Consider the following 21,404-nt stretch of genomic DNA (forward strand, 5'->3'; position numbering starts at 1 on the left):
ACAAACAATAAATATGAATTCATAATTAACTTTAAAAGTATAATGAATTCAATGTTAAGAACCTTAAGGTTGATCCCATATAATTTAAATTTTGAATCCGCCACTGATACTATTAACCATGAAGCTCAGGAATTTAAGTATTCAACTCCTATTTAGAACTTCCTACCCAACAATATCACTTATGAAGCCCCCGAATAAATACGAAAAAGGCTCTTTTGGTTAGAGCAGATTAGTGTCTCTCTCTCTCTCTCTCTATATATATATATATATATACATATATATATATAAAAGCAGACAAATGGTCAACTGATGTGGCGCTCTCTATGATCAAAATGACTATTTATCTTTTCTCTAAAAAATTTGCCGTTTTAAATTCTTAAAAAAATCAATTGTTTAATTAAATAAAACTCACACAACCCTTGGGCCTTGCTTAAAGCAACCCAAAAGACGCTAATGTTTCCGATAATCAAAACTCTAACAGGCGCTTCCTTTAGTCCATGCGCCTCCTTTCTTCCCATTGTTTCTAACCGTTCTTTCTCCCATTTTCCTCCCTTACAAAAACTCCTCGATTCCTCATTCTCCGATGCTATACGTGTAAAAAGTACGGCCTACTCTGCTCTGCATGCCTTCTTTATTTACTTCATTGCCTGGTGAGTACTTTGTCTCTTACTTACATTGAAAAGTTTGAATTTATTCACAACCCATGAATAATCTCTTTCAATTAATTGTATTGTGCTTTTTTATGTTTATTCACAATGTATAAGTTTTCTCAATATCTCTTGGACTCCAATTGTGTGAGTTGCCTATGTAAAATACTTGAAAGCAATTTTTGAATGAAAAAATTTGGATTGCTATGTGTTACGTGCAACACATTTATAAGAAATGTAGTTATAGTTGTAGACAATCCAATTTGAAAGAACTTAATCCACAAGACATTTATTGTAAACAGGATGGAGGAGAGTCTTGTAATATCCTAAAACCTTTGCATGTTCAGTTTCAATACATGGAGTGTTCAGTTACATGAAGAAGAAGAGCACGATTGTTATGAATCTCGAAACTTGAAGTTTATTTGACAATTCATTGTACTTACAATGCCAGTAGTGAATTCAGGATTTTCACTCAGGGAGTTCGAAAAAATAACAAAAGCTAAATATAAGATATAATGTTGTCCCTGGGAATCAAACCTAGGACGCTAAAGACAATTTTGAACAACCTAGACCACTTCAGGGTATTCAAAAGTTAATATATGTACACAAACACAGAAAATCTACCATATATGTGTAATGCAATTTTTTGCCGAGGATGTTCGGGTGAACACCCTCACCTCCACTTAAATCCGCCCCTGTGCGTTGCTGATAACTGAGATTATAAGGATAAGAATCAATCCAAGTCAATTATTATTTCATCACTTGCCTTCAATGTGATTCTTTGCTTATATACTTTACTCTGTGGCATAAATAGTTTGGAATGGACTTCCTCCACTATCTCAATGTGTTATGAATGCTAGCATTGCAGGAATGAAGTTCACCTATAGGATAAAGTATGGATCGATTAGAATTTGGTTTTTAAAAAAAAAAAGTAACGTCTCTTGTTGATCAAGGATTGCATGATCCTACCGCCACCAACTGTACAGGTATAGTTTTGCGTACTTCCATCTCAGATGAAACTGATAACCTTGATCTCCTTATTTATTTCATAAGAAGTCTAATTTTTTTGAGGATTTGAATCACCCGCAGGGCCAGTGGTTGGGGTGACCGCCAAAGATTTTTGGTCCAGATGGTCAAACAAATCAGTGCAAGTTTAGTTCGTTGTCAATTCTATGTACACATACAACTCTCAGCAATTGATTCAACTTTTCTCAAGGTGTCTCTTTATTAATTTACTCTTCTGCTCTTCTTTTCTCTCCATTTCAGATTATACAATTAAAGTTTTCAATTGGATGGTGCACAAATAGCTATTGTTTGGCAGGAAAATGTTTATTCTCCAAATTCTAAATCCATGAAACTTCATAGACTTGAAATGTCAGCTTTTTAGTACTAATACATATCTGGCTATAAGACTGGTGAGTAGAGTTCAAAATGATATTTGACTCATTTAAAGAAATACAATAGCAAAAAGAGAAACAGTTGTTAGTCTTAGTACTTAAAATATGTTAAAACATAGTTATATAGGCTCATAGTGCTTACATCTCCGGTGTTAAAAGTTGTCCGCTTTAGATCTTTTTATCAGTTTGAAGGTATGATCAAGATTGAGGAATACTTTAACCACTGATTAAGGATAAAGATGGGTGTAATGTGTAATTGTTGATCGTGATGAGGAGGAACATGAGTTCTGCAATATGATTGTGAAGCTTTTTAAGGCTGATTTGTTCAACTCTGACATGAATAGTAGCGAAAGGTTAAAATTATGACTGCTATAGTGTTGCGCTTTTGTTCTAAGACGTGCAGTCTTTGGCATGATTCTGAAAATTTGAATTAAAAAAATATATCAATATGCATTAAGTTGAACTAATTCCTTTCGATAGCAAAATCAGTTTAAAGGAATTTGAGATGATTCATCAAGAATTTTATTTTTTAAGTTTGAAATGATATTGAATCAATTCTAGAGTTGTTTCTCATGTTTTTCAAATATTGTGATGGTATCCGACTCCACAACCACAAACATTCTATCAACTTCTGTAAATACACAATGACATCATTTGTTAACATTCTACTGTTATTAAATACTGCAAAAAAATTCAATTTGTTTGCTTTTTGTTCCAGGTAAGCAAACAGCTACAAGGTATTGGTAATTACCATTTTGGAGCGTATAGACTGGTTAGTCTTGTCTTGATGGAAGAATTTAGTTAGGTTGGAGTTAGGATGTGTCATCTTTGACAAAAAGATACAAGACCAGGTACTATTTGAGAACATTTTGGTAGAGTTGGAGGTGACATTTTGAGTTGTAGTTCATGGCTCTGAATTCTGATTCCTTCGTTTGGTTTAAGATGTCTATGGCACCAAAAGGAAGGAAAACTGCTACTACAAATGGTTATCGCCAAGTATGGAGATACTTTTAAATCTTTGTGCATTGGTTCCAAGAAGAAATTAAGGTACATATAACAACGTCATAATCTAATACTCTCTTTAGTGAACAATGAGGTATGAGGAAAAGAAAAGAAGAAATGTTAAAATGAATCTTCAACCCCAGTGCAAAGCAAATCATTGATCATTGAACTTATCCCTTTATGCGGAGTGACTACATAACCAAATGCATTTAACTGTGAATGTTAAAGGCTTGTGTCTCATAATATATGCTAAAGGCTTGCTTTTTGATTAGTAGCAGGATGAGCTAATTGCTCCAGAACAATAATTATGTTCAGTAAGTTAAGATTGACCAGGCTATATATCGGGTGAGAGAAGTCGCCAACATACACTCAAGTATGTAGCACTCTATATTCTAGAGACTCTTAGACTTGACATCATCTTTCACAACATAAATGAAATGATTATTTCTCTAAAACTTAAAAGGTCTTACCTAGGCAGTATGGACATAAGGCAGTCACAAAGATACTACTCTTAAAAGGGTACAAAGGATGAGCCGTCTAAAAATTTTGAAAACAAGGAGTTGCAAAGATGAATAATATTTGAATTTACGTGTGTAAAACAGTTAACTCTAGAAGTTAGGAGACTTTGTCTTGAAGTTGTGGTTGGGTACCAAAGACGCGCATAGTTCTTTTCTTATTTTCCTTGAGTAGCCGAGTGCTTGAACATATAGTATCAGTTTCCATGGGTTTTATTTAAATGGTTTGAGATTCTTCTGTCTTGTAGGATAGCTGGTTAGATTTGTACATGTTAAGTGAATTCTCTCCGCTGTTGTAATTGAAATAAATAAAACTGAAATAGCGTCAAAAAATTATAAAGTAGGTGCTATAACATATTGATGTTTTGTTTGTAGGGTAGATGGTAATTGTTTGGGACAGTAGGTGGCCTTGGTTCGAGGAAGCATTTCATATGATTCGTGAATTTGTAGTTTGAGTATTATTTCAGATATTGCGACCTATTATTTCAATTATACACACGGCTGCCCTCTACTAAAGAGTTCAACTATATTTGATTTTATAAGAAGCTAGACAAAAGACTATCAACTCTTGGCAAGGTCATGATAATTGATTGTAGAACATATTCGTAACTGCTTTGTGTTGCAGTAACCATCAAATATGTGATAAGGTTTGAACTTCGAAGTTGACCTTTGGTCAGTAATGTTGTATGGTAACTTTGTGGAACCTTGAGTAAGAATAGTTGTACTTTACATGAAACAAGGTAAGATCAATAAATTCAAAGTCATTGTTAGCTTTAGGAGTCATGAGTTCTTGACAGAACTAATCAAACAATGTATGTTTTGATAAAGCATCACTAATCTTTTCTTATCTATTTATAATTAGAAGCGGATACATAACTTTTCTATTAATTTTTGTCTTGAATATTTTATTCGCTTTTATATTTACGTAGCTTTAAGAGTAGCTAAATTTGATTTCTTTTTTGTGAAAGGTTAGAATGATTTCCCCTTTGTGAAGAGCTACATCTCAATTCTATGCTTTTCCTACTCCTCCTTCAAGGTCATTATGCAGAATCTCTATAGATTATAGAACTCCAAACTTAAAGTACGCACCATCATTTATTTATGTATTATGACATCTCTTTGTGCCATTTCGTAATCATGAATTCATGTTTATGCGAATTAATTGTGCAGTTGATTGATCTGGTTATAATTATATCCACTTTGTGATCCTTTTGGGACGATGATTAAGAAGAAGAAGAAGAAGAAGAAGAAGAAGAAGAAGAAGAGAATGATGAACACTTTGAAAGTGAAGAATATGCTATGGAATAAGCAGAAGAACAAGAATACTGCAATGAACAATCTAAAAACAGGAGTGGATAAACACATCATCATTGACAGGCTAGAGAGACACTCAATATGAGGAAATACAGGATATTGGTGATCTATAGGAGGAAGATAAGAGAATAAAGACACAAAACAATACTGGGATACAAGATACATCGGCCCCTATTAGCCTCAACACTGCTAACAAGATAGGAATTTTGGATGTTTAAAACACAGCAAGAATAATCACTGCCTAATCCTTTACTTGAGCAAGGAATTGGGACACCCACATGTTCTTGAAAAGGCTGAGTAAAAATAAAGAAATGGTTCAATTTTTCCCCAGTCAGAGAATTTGAAAAGATTAATTAAGTAAATCCAAAATGAACTTAACCGGAACTGAATATGATATCTCTTGTAGCAACATTTTTACATTTGCTGAAAGTAACTTCTAGAAGAGATATGCTTGTGATAATAGTTTCTTCAGTGATGAAAAAAATTAGAATTGCAACAAGCAAATCTTTTTTTTTTTTGGGGGATATGACATAGAAAAACTAATTAACATTTGTGACTTAAAAACTGACTGATGCCCGCGCTTCGAACGTTTTTACATTTGCTGAAAGTAACTTCTAGAAGAGATATGCTTGTGATATTAGTTACTTAAGAGTGATGGAAAAAATTAGAATTGCAATAACAATTTTTTTTTTTTTGGGATATGACATGGAAAAACTAATTAACATTTGTGACTTAAAAACCGACTCACGCGGTCATATTTTATATATATATATATATATATATATATATATATATATATATATATATATGTATATATATATATATGTATATAATTCTTGAAAAAGGTCTTAAAGAGTTTTTGCACCGGGGCGCAAACGGAATACACTTAATTTTCTTCTTTCCACTCTAGGCAGGTATAATACAAAAATTCTTTTTTGTGCAATAGTTGCTTTTTCCACAATTATTCATCCTTTTTGCTTCACTACCAGTTTCACTCACTCCAAAGTATCCCCCAACACCCATAATGGTTGGTGTTCATATCAACACATGGTATAAATAATAAATTTCCATCACATTACATCATAATTCTGGCACATAAAGAATTGAGCATCAAACAGCTTAAAATAGGCAGAAATGTCGGGTTTTTAAACATTGTGAAAGACAAATTTATAACTTCTATCTCCTCCATTTCAGTTTATGTGACATCATTTTCTTAATAGTACTTCATTTAAAATGGAACGACATATTTATATATTTATAAACAATTAACTTTTTACTTTTCATTTATCCTTAATGATAAACTGTTATAGGGTGTGTTTGGTATGAATAAAAATGTTTTCCACATAAAATGTTTTCTCGGAAAATAAGTGGGTCTTCTTACTTATTTTCTAGTGTTTCGTAAGTAAATAAAAAAATATTATCTCAAGAAAGATTTATATGTAAACTAGCAAAACACTCATGGCGGTGGGGCGGGGGTCACTTATGGAACTTTGTTTGTCTTGTTTTCCCTACTTTCATTAGGAAAGCTTTTTTTCTCATATTTAAGGAACCTGTTTTCTTAGAAAAAAATATTTTCCAAAACATTTTAACCAACCAAACATGAAAAATTTGAAAAATATTTTCATTCATACCAAACATACCCATTGTCACACAAATATTATGACATGTTCAACATCACAAATTTTAAATGTCTTAATCTCTTTTCTAAGCTTTATGTCAAATCAAACTAGATTACCATAAATTTGAAAAATAGAGTAAAATCTAAATATACGCAAAATGAGCTAACATTACTTTTCGAACCACAATAAAAACATGTGATAAGAGATATGTGGAGGATACTGTTTTGTACTAGATTTTCTCAGCTAATTAGAATCTACATAAACGCTATAACTTCTGAACATTTTCTCACCAACTCCTTGTCACAATGTTTCATAGATATGTCGTGGATCACGTTTTATACTATTTATTATAGATTTTGTACAACTAATTGAAATATATAAAGATTACAACTTTTAACCATTTTATGACCACTTCCTTTTCAAAATATTTTGCTACACCGAAGAAAGAAATATGGGTGTGAAAGGCAAGTTGATTGGTTCTGTAGAGGTGAAGTGTGGAGGACACTTGGTTCATGATATTTTGCACACCAATACTCATCATATACCCAACATAAGCCCTAGCAAGATTAGCAAATTTGAGATTCATGAAGGTGAAATCGTAAAGGTTGGTTCAGTAGTTAGCTGGAAATATAACGACGGTAACATACATTTTCCTTCCCCCTCTCTCTCTCTCTATATATGATTTACTTGCATCAAAAAATTTATGTAGTTGGGTACGTTTGGTATAGACTATAGATCGAGGAAGTCATTTACCAAGAAAATGATTTCCAGAAAAGATTATTTGATGGTGTTTGGTAATTACCATAAAATATTTCTGGTAAAATATTTCTTTTTTTGCATCAAAAGGGAAAAACTTCTTTCACTTACGAGTGGAAGTTATTCCTAGCAGCTATTTTAACTTTTAACTTTAATTACTTGATCCAACTAACACTTAGATGATATTATTGATCTTTAGCACTCAAAAGTTCCGTTAAAACACTCTCTAATTCGTCAATATTATTATTAGTCCTTAATATATCTTTTACTCAACCAAACACCAGAAAATATTTTCAATAAACAAAAAATATTTTCCGCATCAAAAATTACTTCTGTCGTGCCAAACAATATTTATAATCATTTTTTTTGTTGTGGCTTTCCCTATTTTATTTTTAATCTAATCCGCCTTGTAGTGGCGGGAGGTTTGACATAGACTCCAGCTTTCCCTGCTAATTCTCATATTTTCGGCAATGTCAAATGTTCTTTTGAGATTTCTATAGATAATTCGCAGGGAAAAAAAAATTAGATAATCCATTCATTGGGCGCTTCAGATAAATTATGGGGAATATAAAATAAAAAACGTCAACAGATATACAAAAATTAAGTTGAAGATATTACTTTGTGAATATTTAAATATTTTTACGAGGAGTTGACCATTGAACATAGGAGTAACATATTTTATATTTGTTATTTTAATGATTATAGATGGAAAAGAAAAGTTTGTTAAGGAAGTGATTGAAGCCGTTGATCTTCAGAAGAAATCAATCACTTGGAAAGTGATTGGAGGAGATTTGCTAGAGTTGTACAATTCCTTTACTATAATCACGTCATGTGAAGATCAGTGGACTACATGTGCATTTGTGTATGAGAAAAAAACTGAAGATACCCCAGAGCCTCTTGTTCCCTTTGGTTTTATCCTTAATTTGGTCAAAGATTTGGAGGGTCACCTTCTCAAGTAGTAAAAGATCATTGGTATCCGATGGCTCTTAGCACTAAATAAGTGTGTGCGCATGCGCACTTACACATATACGTGTTGTGTCTCTATGTGTGAGTTTGTGTTATAATTATATATTATATTTTGTAATATTGGCTAGTTACGTTGTAGCTAGCGCGTGAAATAAAGAATGTTGTGTTAAGAATAAAGTATATGGCACTCTACTTCTATGGATGTATTCTCAAATCTCAATGGCCAGTATATGTAAGATATTATGGTTCTTTTCAGGTATGAAATTTACCTATAACAAATACAGGTTATATTTGTAATTGTGCTATTCTAACTCTTTTACCTTTTGAGTTTCTCTAGTTAAGGGTGTCAAGTGGCCACCTAACCCTACCCGTAAACCCGCCCATCAAGCCCGGCCTAAGCCCACTAAGAGGTGTAAGGGAGGGCTGGGGCTAGGTGGGTTTATTAGGGGGGGCAGGCGGACAAGGTGGACGACCCACCGGCCCGGCACCGGCGGCCGGTGATGGCCCATCATCGGGCGCGGCCGGCCCGGCCCACTTCAAATTAAAAAAAAAAAAAAAAGAACATAAGTACTACATTTATTACTTACTAATAATAAGTATTTTAAAAACATGGTATCCCAATAAAATAGCTGTAGCTATAATTGTGGGATTCTTAAAATTTTGGAAGCAAATATATGAAATATTTATTAATTATTCAAACCATAGTTAGAATCTTACTTTAGTTAATTAAAACTTAACCATTAAAACATGTAATGCGTCTCTTATTCAAGTAAGAAGTTGGGGAAAGTTTGTAAGCTTTAAAGTTTAAATTCGACTTTGCAATTATTGATTAATAAAACTAAAGGCTCACTGAGCCTTTGAATTTCTTTTCAAATTTGTGTTATAATTTTATTTATGATTTTATTTACAAGAATAATAATTTGTACGCAATCAAAATAGAACTATAAATGTAATTGTGTAAAACTAATCCTACACAAGCAAAGAACTCCAAGATAAATTTACGCAAGGAGGGACAAACATTGATCGTGCCCAAAAGCAACAAGACATTATAATAGGTGACAAAATCGGTGAAATGACAAGCCTCTCGAAATTGCGATGCGTGAAATAAATCAAATACCCTTTTAAGTTACTATCTTCTGTTGGCTTACACAAGTTCAAAAATATTTCAATAGGTTATACGATATATAATAATATAAACTATTAGTTATATATATAATAATATATTAATAAAATCTTATTAGTTTCAAATATTTTATATATAATAATAATTAAATATTTTTTAGCTTATTGAAATGTCTCTGCTCGATGATGGAGAGGTGACAATCACATGACATTAGGACTTAGGATCAGATGAGATAATTAATTAAGAACTTTGGTTTAGTATCAAAACTCATGTGCATTGTAACCATTTAGTTCCCATTTAGATGAGTAGGAAATTTAGAGAAAGAGGAGAGTAGGGAATTGTGAGATAATATGGAGAAGAATGAATGGTATTTATAGATTGAAAATAGGGCGAAAGTATAATTTAAGGAACTTGATGGTTAAAATAAAGTTGACAACAACTAGATTTTGAAGTATCAAACTTAATAAATTTTAGTATTAGAATTTTTTTTTAAAATAATTAAAACCCAACCCTGCCCACTAACGAAAACCGGCCCGGCCACTAATGGGCCGGTTGTTAGTGTAGCCAGCATCTATCCGAGGTGGGTCAGAGACACCCTTCTCTCTCCGGCCCCGGCCCCCGGCCCCGGCCAATTTTCTGACCCGGCCCGGCCCGCAGGCCCACGTTTAAATGCGCGCGGCCCGCCCGGCCCCTACCACTGACACCCTTATCTCTAGTTCTAAAGTGAGAACTAACACTTACAAAATGTTCAATCGGCAGAATTGATTAATAGCCGCCCCAACTCATGTAAAGCATTTAAATTACGGGAAAGATAAAAAAATAAGGGAAAACGAGAATGAAAAGTTACTTAGGGTGTGTTTGACACAAGAAAAATGTATTTCCTTGGAAAATAAGTGACTTTCTTACTTATATTTTGGTGTTTGATTAGTAAACAAAAGAATTATTGTCCTAAATGTGTTTATAAGTAACCTAGGAAAGCACTATTTGGGAGGGGGGCTGGGCAGTGTGAGTCTAGGGTGGTGGGGTTGGGTGTTGAAATGCTATGAAACTTTTTCTCTACATCCAATAATAGAAAAGTCATTTTGTAATGTTTAAGGAACTTGTTTTCTACCAACCAAATATGGAAAAACCAAAACTTCCTCGATAGCAACCACACCCTTAATGTAAATAATGAGACATTTAAAAGGAATATATTTAAATATGTTTACCCTTAAATTCGTGAGTTAGAATAACAATTTAATTTGCTTTAGTGGTTCAAGGACAAACAGATTACAATGACCAAACGATTCTTGTTGCTAAATTGCATGTAATATTATTATTATTAACGTATTAAACGAAAGCAATAGATACGAAATAGCAAATAAAAGAGAGTAATTGAACCTTATTAGGCTGTCTTCGGCGAGATTATCGAGCAAATGAAGCCAGAAAGCAAGAATTTGAGAGTTTTGTCACACCCCAACCTAGGTGAGGTGGACAGGCACCTAATGCCTTACTGACGCGAGCGACCCATTCTGGACAACTGACAACTTACTGTATTCGAAGCATCTGCAACCAGAAAATCTAAAACATATATGTATATATGGGCATACAGACCTCAACCTATATGAACTCTCTGCTGACATAATATAACTGACCACATGTGTACATACTTCTATAAAAGCCTCTAAGAGTGACTCACATAATAACCTGTCCCGACCTACCTATGAAGTCTACAAACATGATCTGATAATCTGATAACTAGACTCGGCTGCACTCCGGATGAAATGGAGTCTTACCGACCCTTCGCTAAATATCGACCCTGTCTACTGTAAGGGTTTCGTCAAACGGGCTACCTAAACCTGCAGGCATGAAATGCAGCGCCCCAATAATGGGACGTCAGTACAAAGAATTGTACCAAGTATGTAACGTAGATAATAGCCGAATAACTGAAACCATTCACACCCTCGTGCAGACCTACAAAAAAAAATACAAAATAAAAAAAGAAGCGTGCTCATGAATGTTGTCCAAACTCCAAAGTCCAACACGACAGATTTTGAGTCTAACTTCAAAAATTAATTCCCGTCAAATTAGAAGGAGTTCAATTTTAATTTTTGGATATGTCGCAGTCCTACGAGTTTAGAATCTTTAGAATCAAGCCTCTCTTCATTTAGTTACTCCTACGCCAAGATACGGACATTTTGGTGAGACTACACGAAACTGTCAGAAGAACTGCCAGATCTGGAGACCAAATTGAAAATTCAATTTTCGTCAATCCAGGAAGACTTTGATGGTGATTTTTGGATATTTCGTAGTTCTACGAGTGTAGCATCTTTAGAATCAATCCTCTCATTGTTTGGTTGCTCCTACGCCAAGATACGGACGTTTTGGTGAGACTGCGCGAAACTGTCAGAAGAAAACGCAGATCTGGAGCTCAACTTTAAAAATTAATTCCCATCAATATGGAAGGAAATTTGTTTTGATTTTTGAATATGTCGTAGTCCTAAAGTGTAGCATCTTCAGAAGCAATCCACTCGTCATTTGGACACTCCAATCTTAAGATATGGAGTTTTCCGTGACACTGCACAGTTATCAAAATTGGGCAGTTGATGTAATAAGAAACATTGCAGCTTTCGAATAAATCTGAAATGTGCTCAAAGCCTTTATGAAGAAGAGAAAGTGCTTACATATTGTTTGTGAATGGGCTCTTTAAATAGCTTTTCCAGACAATAGAAATTCATGGAAAACTTCACTTACTTGGAAACAAGAATATCATTTGCTGTAAGAATATTTTGCTACTTAATTGAGGAAGATTTTTAAGCACCAAATCAGCTTTAGTTTCCTTTAGAGTAGCTCATTTGCAATTAAACTTTACAACGAGTAATGAGTTGTACTTTAGCCATTTGATTGGTTAATTGATGGAAGATTTGGAATACATTTCCTTTCTCTTCTTATGGTAAGGAATTGCATATGATTCTACGGGACATTTTTGACTGCAAATTCATTGAGAACAAAAAGTAAGTTGCTCTTTGTTCCAAATTGAAGAAAATAAAAAATTGCCGTTGTTGCAAGTTTGTCCTGGTTCCCTCTTGATAAACCGGAGGACACGTAGTAAGCAAGAGAAATGGCTCCCATCTGCACAATTTTTTTCCAACATTGAAAAAAAAAAAAAAATCCGCTGGTACTTCAAGTCTCGTCTTCTATTTGGCAAGTTTACACCCCGACAAGTCTTAAAGTAGGGGGCATCTGGAGACATCAAAATTTTAATTGAATTAAACCATACAAAATTTGGATTAAATTCTAAGTTATTGACATGTTGACGAAGTCGTATTTTGGTTAATAAATACGGATTAATAATTTAAGTCAAAATGGCATGACTTGAATGAAGTCTAAATTACATTTGGGTTAGTCCATTATTGGGCCTCTACAAAATGAGCCCAACCCACGGCTTTCCAGCCCAAGGTCCGCTAGAATTACTTGGAGGCCGAAATACCCCCAACCTCTAATTCACACCCATATAAAGGGATCACACATCCCCTTTTGAAGAGATCATGAAAGTTACATAGCATCTTGACTAGAGGCAAATGAGAGCAACGACATCTACATAAGTCTTCTTTAAAGGTCTTCAACAAGAAGGAGAGTTCGAGAGACGTCTTCTCTCAAGAACAATCCAAAGTGCTACTCAAAGTTCTTTCAAGATTCAACACATCAACAGAAGTCCATCCTTTGTTAGAGAAAGATGCTACATTGGCCCTCGAATCAAGACGAACAACATGAAGATTAGAATCAAGAGATACATTCAGAGTTGTACTTACAAAATAATCAATAAAATGATTTTTTTTCTCATATTTGTTTTACGATTGCAGTTATTTATTTTCTGCTAGCAAAATTTATTGCGAACAGATACCTATAACAAAGACGACATATTTATCAGTGTGCTATTCTCATTCTTTTTCAGCCAATTTTTTTTGGGTTTCTCCAGTTGTAATGTGGGAACTAAGATTTACAGAGGTTCCTTATGAAGTATAATTTATGAGATTAACTTATGTACACCTAAAGAGTTTAATTTGTAATACACCGAGAATATAAAGAATTTTTTTGATATATTACTATCAGTTGACCGACCCAAAAGATATTTATAGTAATTCTCCATAAAAGGTGATACTTGTAATCTTGAATGTAAGACAGATTATACTTCCTACACGGGTAAATGTGACATGAGATTAAAATATATATCTCAATGTATTAATGATGTCACATGGTTAAGGTTAGCTGGTTAGGGTGGTATGCTTGGGATATGAATATGAATGTTGAAAGTAGGTAAAAAAATTGGTGTAAGGTTTGTGTGAGGCCACACCACATGAACTCAAAAGCTTTAAGAAAATGTCCAAAATGTGTTATTTATGTCATATTACACTCCACTACTTTGGCTATTGAATTGTTATTGAGTATTTATGGTGGTTGTTGAATTATGGATATTGAATTGGTGAAAGCTCCATTAATTGCCATTATTAGAGGTTGGTGGAGATGGTGCTTTGAGCAATGATTGACGAGATGATCTATCTAGTTATAAGTTATAAACGCTTTCATAAGGTTATAAACTATCCAAGGTATAAACTAGAGTGAGTGAGTTAATCAGACTCATTGTAGATATAAAATTGTGGAATGTTATGGTGAACTAAGGCTCCGTCCAATTTTGATGAATTGAGCTTGTTCATGCTTTTAGATTTAAGCACATAATTAGTATAACTCATAAAATTCTTCAAAAGGAACGAACTTTATTACATTTATGAGATATTCAAGAAATATTATATGAAAAAAAAAAAAAAAAAAAAAAACCTTCCCCCCTAAATTAGGGTTTCAATTATATTTTCTTATTCTTTACTAGTAAATTTATCCGCGCTTCGCGCCTTCGCGCTGTTATAAAAAAGTTACTTACGAAATAAATTTTTGATAAATTTAGCCAATATAGAAATAACTTTTCATGTATATGCATGTTAAGTTAAACAAATGCTATTTAGAAGAAAATTTAATATCTATGAGTAGGAGAAATCAAATTGTTGGCAATTCAACATTTAACATGCATGACCGGTAATCAAGCAAGGCTGTAGTTTTTCAAACGGAGTTTGCCATTGTTTGTTTCCTCGAATCTGTTGCAACTGCCACGGTCCTGATCTAGTGGATATGTGCAATAAAGCAATATAAAGAGAAATCATAACATAGGACAACAATAATAGTTACCACATTTAAAACATTTGCTGACGTCACTTTTTTAAAAATATATAAGAGTCACATACTTACATCTATGTATAGATAATCCATTAAAGAAATTTTATTAAGCATATTTTTTATCTAATAAGATTTTCATCTAGAAATAATCAGCTAAAGAATTTTGATAAAAAGTAAATATTTAGTTTTACAACTTTCAACTAAAGTAAGCATTCATAAAACCTCAGAAGCCTATTGCACATAAGTAACTCAGAAGAATGGACACACTTATTTTGTTTGCGACTCTAATCCCAGCCAAGTCTTTTTTTTTCCACATCTGCGGACTACATACATGTCATCATCAGGCTTTGCCTCGGTAAAAGAAACAAAGAATAAGCCCCTATAATTACTCATTATACATAGTTATATCAGCTTTTTTTTTTCTTCGCTTTTCCTTTCCCAACGAAAAATTCAAAAAAATTCCAGAATTACTTACCTTAAACCATAAAAATCAATTACTTATACATGTATATTTTTAACACCAAATAAATTGGTTTCCGAAAACCAACTTGGATTGGTTCTAAATTACAAATAAATTATAATAAATAGGAACATTAAAGTGCGCTATTATAATTTCATAATATCTCATAATTTTTCCCACAATTCCAAGTAAATTGAAAGCAACAATTTGACAATTGTGAACTCAATTAGTGAGGAATTTATCAAGCTAAATCCTGATGCATAAAGATCTCATAAATCAATCAATACAAAATAGATAAAGCTCTCATTTCCTGAAAAAAAAATCCCAAGATACGGCTTGATTGCTCGATAAGCGTAAATAAGTGACATATTCATAGTCTCTTCCTCTCTAATGGATGAAACAGTTGTTCTTGATTGTGTTAATTGAATTCTCTAATGCACGAACCGGTATGTTCTTTAATCATGACCTTTAGGCCTTTTTTTTCCAACATGACTTCTGGATTTGTAACTTTATAGACGAATAGAAGATTGAAACAAAAAAACAAAAAAAAAAAAAAAAAGGAGGAAGAGAGATGAAAATCATACATCGTATTACTAATAGACTTGGGAATATCTTAAAACCAGAGGCGGATCCGGGATTTGGAGTTTCAGCTTTGAACATAGACGTCACTATCACAAAATCACTAATTCCCAAAGAAGGTCGAAATTTGGCTCGTCGATAAAAAAATTTCGATCAAAAGTTGGAAATGTTAGCAGCAAGAAAAATTATGACGGACTCCGTCGAAAAATTAGCAATTTTTTTATAGTGTACATCTACATTCAAAGCAGTGTGACACCTAGCTAGAGTCTCCAAATAGGGCAAACACTTGGTCGGTTTGATAATTTTAGGCTTCAATGGTTATTCACCTTTTCAGTTTATAGAGACAAATCAATCTAACAAAAAAAAATTGTAACGATTATAATAACTTGGCGCAAAACAAAAATTTAATCCAACTTGTGAGTTAAAGTGAGAGCAAACATATGTTTTAGTTCCACTAAGCGGCTCTGACATCAAGCCAAATATCATTATTGCGGGAAAAGATGAATTTTATGTTTTAAGGAGAAGATAGAATCTTTAATTTTATGTATTACTCCCTACGTCCCAAAAAAATTGTCTTAGTTACTATTTGAACAGTCAAAGGAATTTTTTTTTTTTTTTACCCGAATTCGATCAAATACTTTCTAAATGTATTGAGTTGTTAACCATTGTGACTTATGTTACTTTTTATGTAGTTTTTAAATATGTAATTTTTATTTCTTGATAAAGATTCAATGTTCAAATTCACACCGAACGTTAGTTAGTTTGAACCTTGTAATCCGAATCGAGACAATGCTTTTGGGACAGAGAAAGTATATAGTTAAAATCTTAAACAAAGATGAGACAGTAAGTGAAGAATTAATTAAAAAAAAAAAAAAAAAAAGTCAAACAACATTTAATGAAATATATTTTGGCAAGAGGAAAAGAAAAGAACCGTAGAAGAATGGTATACTTGTAATCTTGCATTATGTGTAATTCTATGCATCTCTCTATCGCTTCAGTGAGATAAAAATAAATACACCTGTTGGTATCGTGGCTCAAACTGCCACCGCATGTCCGCATGGGAGAAATTTTAAGCCTTTGCCACTGGTACCTTTGCCTCAATTGTTACTATAGGTGGCACTTGATTAATATGTACAGAGCAATAAAACACCAAAACATGTGGTTATAGTTATCCTTGTTTTCATTATCAAGACCGAGACCCAAACAAAGCAACAAGTGTTAAGAAGAAGTCCTGACTTTTTCTTTCCTTTGCACCCTTGTTTCACAATCAGAAAGAATGTAAGAGGCAACCAAAAACACAAATCCTTGATTTCCACAAATTAAAGGAAACGTAAGATGGGGAAGTTGAAGAAGCGCACCACGTGAAGATTTTAGGAACAGGGAATCGAACCATAGTCGTAACCTATGGGTTTGGGACAGAACAATCTATGTGGAGACATCGGGTTCCTCATCTAGTTGACGAACGATTATAAGGTTGTCGTGTTTTCCATATCAGTGCTGCAGCTACTATCCCGACTACTTTGACTTTGAAAGGTACTCAACCTTAGAACTTAGAAGGAACCATACGCCTGTGATGCGATTGCTAATTTGGAAGAACTCCAAATTCCTTGTTGCATTAAGTTGGACACTCTGTTTCTTGGCATGATTGGTGCCATCGATTTCGCTGCCCGCCCCGATCTCTTAACCAAACTTGTTACCGTCACCAGACTCATTGATATATCAGTTTTTTATGGCTTCTATAAAATTAAGAAGTACATACCTTATCAAAATAAAGTTGTTTAATTTTGTAAGTGGACAACAAAACAACTAAAAGATAGAAACTTGAGTTGTACAACAAACAAAAAATGAAGGAGAAAGAAATATATTGAAGACGAAAAGAAGTATATTACCCGGTTGAAAAAAACATAAATACGTTCTGGAAAACAGGAGTTTTGCTTGAAAAAGGAAAAGAGGAAGAAGAGATTTAATTAAGAGAGGGATGTTAAAAACTTGCAAATGAAGAGTCGTGATTTTTGCATTTTCTTAAGCACATAAAATGGCAAACAAAAAAAAAAAAAAAAAGGAATAAAACGGCAAAAAATCAGGGCAAAAGATAAATATGGTTCCTGATTTTTTAGAGCGCCACGTTGGCGGGCATAAGTCTCTCCTTTATATATATATATATATATATATATCTTCTGTAAGGGATAAACCCCTCTTTATTTTCAGAACATGAAGGGATACCAAGTCCAAAAATAATGAAGTTCCCTAAATGGTGCTTCATGTCCTTCCTATCATTATTTTTGAGAAGTTTGGAAGAGTTGGAGTTCATGTACATATGGGAACAATACTAAGCTTAATAGGTTCAAATTAAAATGGTGAACTAAATCATATAGACCATTACTGCTGCTATGACTTCTGCTTATCCTAAGATGAAGCTCACTGGAAGATGGAATGATATGAGTGGCACCATGTAGAGGCTTAAGCCAGTTCATACTTGGATTAAACCGTAATTAGGCATGATCAAGGTTAATTTAGATGGAAGCTTCAATGAGAGAACCGGGACAAGAGGGGCGGGAGGGTGTTCACCCGAGCCCCCTCGTCAAAAAATTACACTTTATATAAAAGATAATTTTTTAATTTTTTATGTACAAATATAGATTCTGAATCCCTGAACACAAGATTAGAGGTTGGCTCAGTGGTTTAGAGGGTTGAAAATTCACTTTGAAGTTCCAAGTTCAAATCCTAGGTGATGTATCTTTATTTTTCGAACCCTTTTAATGAAAATCCTGAATCCTCCACTAACAACTGACATTGGTGGAGTTATCAGAGATGGCAATGACGACTTGATAATGGCATTCTCAGTCTTCACTTAATGAAACAGTGACAAACCAAGCAGATGCCAAGGCTGCACATTATGGAAGTGATTGATGTGTTTGGAATGGCTTCAACTAATTCACTTTGGAGCTTAATTCACTGTTGATTACTAATATGCTCAAGGATGGTTACACAGACAACCTCAAACTGAAGAACATCATCAGAGTTGCTACGAACACTTTGAAGAATGCAGAAGTAGATTTTGTACATTGCTATAGGGAGGCTAATATCAAGTTGCAGACTTCATGGCTAAACTTGCATCAATAAGTGAAGATAATACCTTCTTTTACTCTCTTCAACATCTTCCTAAAGAGGTGAAGCGACTATTTCAACTTGACAAGTCAACTCCCTAGTATTAGGAGGAGATATGAAAAAATCTAATTTATTTTTAAGTAGATTTTACTTTCTGTCTAGCTATGGAGGACTTTTGCTCACTTGTATACCCTCATTGCCAGAGGCGGATCCAGGATTGTAAGGTTTCGGGCGCCACACTATTTTATACTTCGACTTAATTTATTTTGAGCTTCGGTTTGGGTTATTTGTCTTTTCGATTTATATATAGACATATCCACTGCCATACTATTTTGGGCTTCGACTTGATATATTTTGACCTTCGATCGGTTCAGGTTATTCGTCTTTTCAGTTTATATAAACAATTAAACAAAATAATATACTCCGTAATTGTGAAAATTCTGAAGAAAGCATAAAACTACAATAATATTACTAATATTTACAATGTTCTTATTTTTTTATATAGCTGTCTTGGAGTGCCGAGGAGTTTGGCTAGACCTCTACCTTGTATATTAATAAACAAAAGTATCATTTTATCTATATCGACGAATTTTCATATTTTATGGTTATCGTCTGACTCAAGGATAGACAACTAGAACTAGAACTCATTGTAGAAGCATATTTAGATACTCAAAACAAAACACTATGAACTATACAATAGAAGCAAAAATTAATAAAATTTAAATAAGGAAAAAATAGTCAACAGCAAATAAAGAAAAAGAAAAGAAAAACCAAGGAAAAAGAAAGACAAGAAGAAGCAAAATAGAAAAGAAAAGAACAAAAAAGAGAACTAGTCTCCTATAAGTTGTATAAGCTTCTTAAAATAGAAAACATAATAGCTTTAAAAATAAAAAGAAGATACGCTCGATCTCAGGTCGCTGAGGGTGAAACACCCAGCCCTTCACCGGGGGCACCAAACAAGTATTTGTTAATTCAAGTGCCACTTCAAATAATTAACCCTTTTTCTCTGTACATATACACATAAATACACAGTGTTTTGATCCAGGTGTGCGGGTGGCGTGGCATCCCCTCCTTCCTTAGTAGATTTGCCCCTGCTCATAGCCTATTGTAGATGGTATATAACAGTAATTATGTTGTTTTTAGAGGTTTGGTCAATGTCCCCCTCCTCTTTTTGTAAGTTAAAATTAAGCATGTCAAGTGGGCAGGGCCGGCCCACCACCGGCCCGGTCCAAACCCACTAAGAGTTGTAAGGGGCTGGACTAGGTGGGATTTATTAGGGGGTTGGGCGAATGAGACAATTAGGTGGACGACCACTGCCCACCAAGAATCCATGCATGCCGGGTGATGGCCAGCGGGGGCAGGCCACTTCAAATTAAAAAAAAAGAAAAAAAAGATAAGTAATACATTTATTACTAATAATAAATATTTTAAAAACATTGTATCCCAATAAATTAGGAGTCTCTTTTTACGAAGCCCTTTAGTTTTCTTTAAAATTGTATTTTAAAACTAGACAATCTTGTTTTCTCAACAAATATATCTTTAATACATTTTCAGTATATATTAGATTGTGATAGTTTTATATAAAAGTAAAATTACATTAGCATGTCATATATACTGTGGATGCGTAGATTATATCAAATATAATACTCCTCCGTTTCAATTTACGCGAACTATTTCTTTATTAGTCGTGCTAAAAAGAATGACCCTTTCTATATTTGGAAACAATTTACCTTTATGCAATGATTTATAGCCACACAAATATATGTGTTGATCATTTAACACCACAAGTTTGAAAGCCTTCTCTTCTTTCTTAAACTTCGTGTCCAGTCAAATAGACATATCAACATCTACATAAATAATTTAAAATAAAACTTAAAACTTAAATTGATAGCATTACAAATTCAAAACATACAAACTTGAACGGCGAAATATTGCAAATCAAAAGTTCAAAATATACAAATTAAACGGCGAACATCGATGGACAAATTTAAAGAGGAGATAAACTTCAAAGTTCAATTTTGTGTCTTTTCACAAGTGCCTACGCAACACGCCGGTACGCTCCTCCACCCCCACCCCACCCCACCCCCCCCACCCCCAATAGGCTAATATCCGGCGCTCCGGACATGTGGAGATATATGTCACCACAATGTTGACATTTAACACGTTCTCGTTTACTCGCTCAAAATGCATCCACACCGCACTTGAAGTTGATCTTCGAACTCAAGGAGAAGGTAGAGGTGGAGGGTTATCCATGGAGGATGAAAGTAGTAATGTACACTAGTTGAATAGCAAATTTAGATAAAGAGAGAATTGTGGAAGAATTGTGTGAAAATGGAGAAGAATGGAGGGGTATTTATAGTTTGAAAATATGAACAAAGTGTAGTTATTCATAAACTTAGGGGTTCAAATAAAATTGGCAACGACTAGTTTTTTAAATTTACAACGACTAGCTTTTTTAATTTGACAACGACTAAACTTTTTTTTAGTTTAACAATAATATCATTAGATATAAATGTTAATTTTATTATTATTAGTAAATTAAAATGTCTATTTTTGTATTAGATCTTTAAAAAAAAAAAAAAAAAAAAAAGAGGCTCAGCCAACTAACTAAAATCCGGCCCGGCCGGTTGCCGCAGTGTAGCCCCTATCCGTGAGCGGCCGGACACCTTTTCCCTCCCTGACTCCCGCCCCCAGACCAGCCCTTAAACAAAGG

At 33.7% G+C, this 21,404-nt stretch overlaps 1 protein-coding gene and 2 long non-coding RNA genes across 8 annotated transcripts; 2 read left to right on the plus strand and 1 right to left on the minus strand.

Moving 5' to 3' along the window:
• Positions 1-485: 485 nt before the first annotated feature.
• LOC132059983 (uncharacterized) lies at positions 486-4,794 on the plus strand. 6 transcript variants are annotated; one of them, XR_009415841.1, is made up of 6 exons: positions 487-650; positions 1,516-1,633; positions 1,737-1,863; positions 2,763-2,895; positions 2,987-3,091; positions 3,319-4,227. It is a non-coding gene; the product is annotated as an uncharacterized LOC132059983 (long non-coding RNA). The 6 variants fall into 6 exon arrangements; XR_009415839.1 differs by lacking the exon at positions 1,516-1,633 and having other exon boundaries at positions 486-650; XR_009415842.1 differs by lacking the exons at positions 487-650; positions 3,319-4,227 and adding an exon at positions 4,732-4,794 and having other exon boundaries at positions 1,187-1,633.
• A 2,028-nt stretch (positions 4,795-6,822) lies between these two features.
• On the plus strand, positions 6,823-8,521 carry LOC132059981 (kirola-like). Its single transcript, XM_059452827.1, has 2 exons — positions 6,823-7,132; positions 7,956-8,521. Exons 1-2 carry the CDS (start codon positions 6,946-6,948, stop codon positions 8,207-8,209), a joined length of 441 nt encoding a protein of 146 aa, XP_059308810.1. The 5' UTR covers positions 6,823-6,945; the 3' UTR covers positions 8,210-8,521.
• Positions 8,522-16,505: 7,984 nt separating this feature from the next.
• On the minus strand, positions 16,506-17,911 carry LOC132059986 (uncharacterized). The gene is made up of 2 exons (XR_009415845.1): positions 17,473-17,911; positions 16,506-17,342 (listed from the first exon to the last, which is right to left on the minus strand). It is a non-coding gene; the product is annotated as an uncharacterized LOC132059986 (long non-coding RNA).
• Between the last annotated feature and the right edge of the window lie 3,493 nt (positions 17,912-21,404).

This window comes from Lycium ferocissimum, chromosome 6, assembly GCF_029784015.1.
Source record: "Lycium ferocissimum isolate CSIRO_LF1 chromosome 6, AGI_CSIRO_Lferr_CH_V1, whole genome shotgun sequence".
In the NCBI taxonomy this organism is placed as follows: Eukaryota; Viridiplantae; Streptophyta; class Magnoliopsida; order Solanales; family Solanaceae; genus Lycium; species Lycium ferocissimum.

Excerpts from the sequence above, each read along its gene's own strand:
- LOC132059981 (XM_059452827.1), top strand. The coding sequence starts at position 6,946 with ATGGGTGTGAAAGGCAAGTTGATTGGTTCTGTAGAGGTGAAGTGTGGA. Across the intron at positions 7,133-7,955 it reads TAGCTGGAAATATAACGACG|ATGGAAAAGAAAAGTTTGTT; the intron begins GTAACATACATT and ends TAATGATTATAG.